This window comes from Cupressus sempervirens, chromosome 5 (assembly GCF_028749045.1).
Source record: "Cupressus sempervirens isolate cs-2001-9-10 chromosome 5, ASM2874904v1, whole genome shotgun sequence".
In the NCBI taxonomy this organism is placed as follows: Eukaryota; Viridiplantae; Streptophyta; class Pinopsida; order Cupressales; family Cupressaceae; genus Cupressus; species Cupressus sempervirens.
In genome coordinates, this window is record NC_143122.1 from 1,055,093,202 (window position 1) to 1,055,097,465 (window position 4,264).

Sequence of the window (4,264 nt, forward strand, 5' to 3'; positions counted from 1 at the left end):
TCTCAACTTAGGAAGAAGGTACCAACTAATGGTGAAAATATAAAAATCTTGAGGCATTATATGAAAGTTGTTATTTTATTTTTCCTTAAGTGGCAATGTGTACAACTATAGAATGTTTGTGCCAATAGATGCTCCCATGGTTAATAATTTCTAAATTTCGGCTAGAGTTGGTGAGTTGTAATGATTAGAATGTAAGGTAATACAAAGGATGAGAAATATACTCTTCTCACTTTACATACCAAAACAATTTAGATTTGAAATTTATTGTTTGTTTCTTATTAAAGAATAAATCTCTTAAATATTTAATAATTTTATAGTTATAAAGTAAGATATTTTAAATCTTTATTCATGTAATTAGTCAATTGAACAAAATCTAAGTGCATAAGAGAGATCATAAACATTGATATAAATTTGAATTAACAAAAAAATTGGATTATTGAAGAAATTATTGGCTTTACATATAAATAATTGAGCAATATGTACAACACATATTTTTATTATATTGAGAGTTAAAAAAATATGATCTGAGAAAAATTGCTCCACTAATGAAGACACTTGACCTAGATAAGGTTAAGTGACATGACTACAAAGTTCTTACATGGTATTTTTCTTTCTAGTCCTCTGAATGTGTTAATGTACAAATGATATACAAGACAAGCGAGAAAACAATAATGGAAGCTATAAATATCAACTCGCTCCTAGATAAAATGGACTGAGAAAAATAAGGAAAAGATTTCAAAATAGAGTTTTCTTCTTCAACTTTATCCACTTCCACGGGTGAGCCATTGGTATTATTGTCTTCTTTCTTGGCATGTACACTTGTTGCTTTTGTTTCTTGTATGTGATCATAATGAGGAGGGTTTCTCTCAGCTATCACATTTTCAACTGATTTAAGTTCATGTTGATCACCGACCTTCGTCTCAACTTCTTTTGGAATAGAATCCATTGACTCAAATTGCTTTGCAGGGTTGTTAGAATCAAGTAGCTTTTCTTTCTTTGATGATGGTTTTTTGGCCAAATCCTCAAGCTTATTTGGGGCTTCTAATTTTGTGTCCATTTGTATCTCATCTTGATTTGTGCTAGATTTTATAACTTTCAGATTTTTAAGCCTCTCATCATCTAGATTAGTATCACTAGATGGGGTGACCTTTGAAATTTCAGCCTTCTTATCTCTTGGACTTTGATTTGGTTTATTGCTTGATGCTTGATCATCTTGAGCTAAATTAGACTTTTTAACCTCTAGACTTTCAGCCTTTACTTCTCTTGGACTTTGATCTATTCCATCATATGATGATTTATCATATTGATTTGTGCCAGACCTTGTAACTCCTTGACTTGCAACCTTCTCATCTCTTGGACCTTGATCAATTCTATTATTTAATGATCTATCATCTTGGGTTGTGCTAGATAGTACAACTCCTTTAGTTTCAACACTCTTATCTCTAATGCTTTGATCATGTTCATTTCTTGGTGCTTTGTCATCTTGAGTTGCAATAAAATTTACATCTTCCATATTTTTAGCCTTCTTATCTCTTGGAGTTTGATCTACTTTATTACTTGATTCTTTACCATCTTGAGTTGCACTAGACTTTGCAACTCCTAGATTTTCAACTTTCTCATCTCTTAAAAACTGAGTTGATTTGGAGCTTGATGACTTGCCATCCTTTATCTCTTTGGATTCTTCTATAGAACTTGTGCCGCTTTCACCAACTTGTGGGACACTCTTATTATCTTGGTTTGAGATATTTGTCGGCATGATTTGTTGTGGTGACCTCATTTTATTGATTATAATGTAGAACATTTCATTCTCAAATCTAGCAGTAACATTTGTAGTGTCACCATTCTCAGGAATATTAAAAACCTTTTTGAATTTAAAGCTTGTCCTTTGCCTAGGGTGCCACACTCCTCCTGCATATACCAACTCTTGAATGCGACGTTCTCCACTGATTATGAGATTTCCCCATACATCAATTTGTACTTTTACATCTTCTTTTTTGAAACCTACACACAAATGAATAACTAGAGTTAAATATCATTTCTTGCGCAATAGATTATGTGTCTAGCATTGACTCAATCATTGTGACCAATCTTTTAGGTAAGATTAAAACTAATAATTTAATGGGTCATTGTAGTATGCATATGTCTAATAATCATCACATGGATGAACTAGAGAGATTGCAACTAGTTATATATACTCGGGTATAATGTTGTAAGATGTGTCTTTTTGTTATGAACAAGCTTACATAATAACTAAAACACTTATAATGACTTTGACAAAAACTAATCCTTAGCGCATATAAAAACTACTAAAAACTACAAATGAAGGAGGATGCAACATGTTACTTCATAAATTGTGCATGCTTTATAAGTATTCAAGCTTAATTGTATAGTATCGTATTAATTATAATGAGCTTGCATAACAATGCAAGCAAAGAGGAGTCCCATTACTACCCATCACTCAATTATTAAAAAAGAATAACATGAATCATTATTGCATGCAATTGTGTAAAATAATGATTGCACAGATGAATTAGATGAAGTAGAGATGCTTGAACTAGTTAGATATAATTGGGTAAAATAACATGTCACTTTGTTTTGAACAGACTTACATAATAATTTGAAAACTTAAAATAACTTTAATAATAATTGATCATTAAAGCATATAAGCATTACTAAGAACTGTGAAGTACAATAATTAAAAGAAAACAATAATACATCAACTAAAAAACTTTGCATATAGACCATCCTGATACACATTTCAATATAAACAAAAATAATAATGCAACTCACATAAATAATGTCGTTGAATTGAAACTTCCAAAATCAACCATAGTACAATATCATAACTAAAATATACTTACATAACCAAATCTTCAAAAAGATCTTTTATTACTATTCATAACTCGATTATGAAAATTTCTACACAATCAAACCCATTTAACTGACCACGACTATAAAGATCATAAAACCACTAAAACTAGTTTTTAGAACCAAAGATCACATATACTAACCCATGTTAAACACCATTAAACAATGATCATGAAATAATCCAGAATTTATGTTGATAAATGAATTAAGAAAGATAATGAAATAAACCTGGAAGATCAGCCACAAGGACATGGGCTTCAGGCGTCTCAACCCATTCAATTTTGGGCTCAAACTCAGGTTCCACAAAATGCTGACTTGATCTTCTTCTGATTAAGCTTCCTGGACGATCACCTCGTCTACCACTGCCTGAATTAACTCCTAATGTTAGATTCACATCCATTTCTGAATGTTCTGAATGCAAAAACAAGAGATTTCAGAGTTGAGGGCGAATGGGTTGTAGAATGTAAAATGGATTGTATTGTTGGATCTGACTGTATGATATCCGTCTATATAAATATAAACAAATGGGATTGCGTTACAGAATTCCTTTACTTGCAGATGAAGAGGAGTTTGATACTGCGGGAAAGATTCAGAGGTTGTTGAAGCGTGAAGAAAAGATTGGAATAATGAAAAAGAATAACGTGGGTAACATGTGATGAAGAGGGAAAGAAAATATGCCAAATACAATATGGCGACCTCCTTCCCTGTACTCGTGAGTCAAAAGGTGGGTTGGTGTTTTTTTTACATATTGGCATCTTTACTTTTTTTTCTTAAGAGATAACATTGAATTCTTCATTTTTTGGTGGAATTATTATGATATATTTTTTAATCTTATTCAAAATTTAATCAAAATTGATTTATTATGTAAGCATAATTAAAGCCTTTTTTAAAGAAATCTTTTCACTAAAATATACAAAGAGCTTTGCAAATTGTTTTGATTTGGGTTACATGGATTTGACATTTTATTGTTGTAATATGTTAACTAAACGTATACATGGACATGTGTATATGAATAACATTAATTAAAAGAAGAATAGTATATGAATAGTACTGTATCAATTATAGAAAATTTTACATTATATAAATGACCATTAATTGTGGTTATAGATGTTATCATATTTATTATTTCTAAACTATTGAATTTTCATGTGGTTTGATGTGTATAATGAGTGTGTGGAAAACATGTATCGTCTAATGTGAGTAGCTTTAGTCATATTAATCACCAATTTATATATGGTTTAATTCAAATACATAAATTAAGAAAATTCATAGATGTCGTTCTCATGTACATGAATCATCATGATTGTTATTAGTCCATGTATATGTAAGTTAAGAAAATTAAGCATTATTAAAACTTTTCTTTTTAATAAAACTTTTCACTAAAATATACAAGGAG

The 4,264-nt window shown here is 30.4% G+C and overlaps 1 protein-coding gene across 1 annotated transcript; it reads right to left on the reverse strand.

Moving 5' to 3' along the window:
* Positions 1–478: 478 nt before the first annotated feature.
* On the reverse strand, positions 479–3,492 carry LOC149559584 (uncharacterized). The gene is made up of 2 exons (XM_089833441.1): positions 3,097–3,492; positions 479–2,001 (listed from the first exon to the last, which is right to left on the reverse strand). The coding sequence occupies exons 1-2, from the start codon at positions 3,266–3,268 to the stop codon at positions 614–616; spliced, it is 1,560 nt and encodes a 519-aa protein (XP_089689567.1). The 5' UTR covers positions 3,269–3,492; the 3' UTR covers positions 479–613.
* Positions 3,493–4,264: the final 772 nt, after the last annotated feature.

Coding starts and splice junctions, on each gene's coding strand:
- LOC149559584 (XM_089833441.1), bottom strand. CDS start 3,268: ATGGATGTGAATCTAACATTAGGAGTTAATTCAGGCAGTGGTAGACGA. Junction 2,002..3,096: donor CCTTGTGGCTGATCTTCCAG/GTTTATTTCATT, acceptor ATTTGTGTGTAG/GTTTCAAAAAAGAAGATGTA.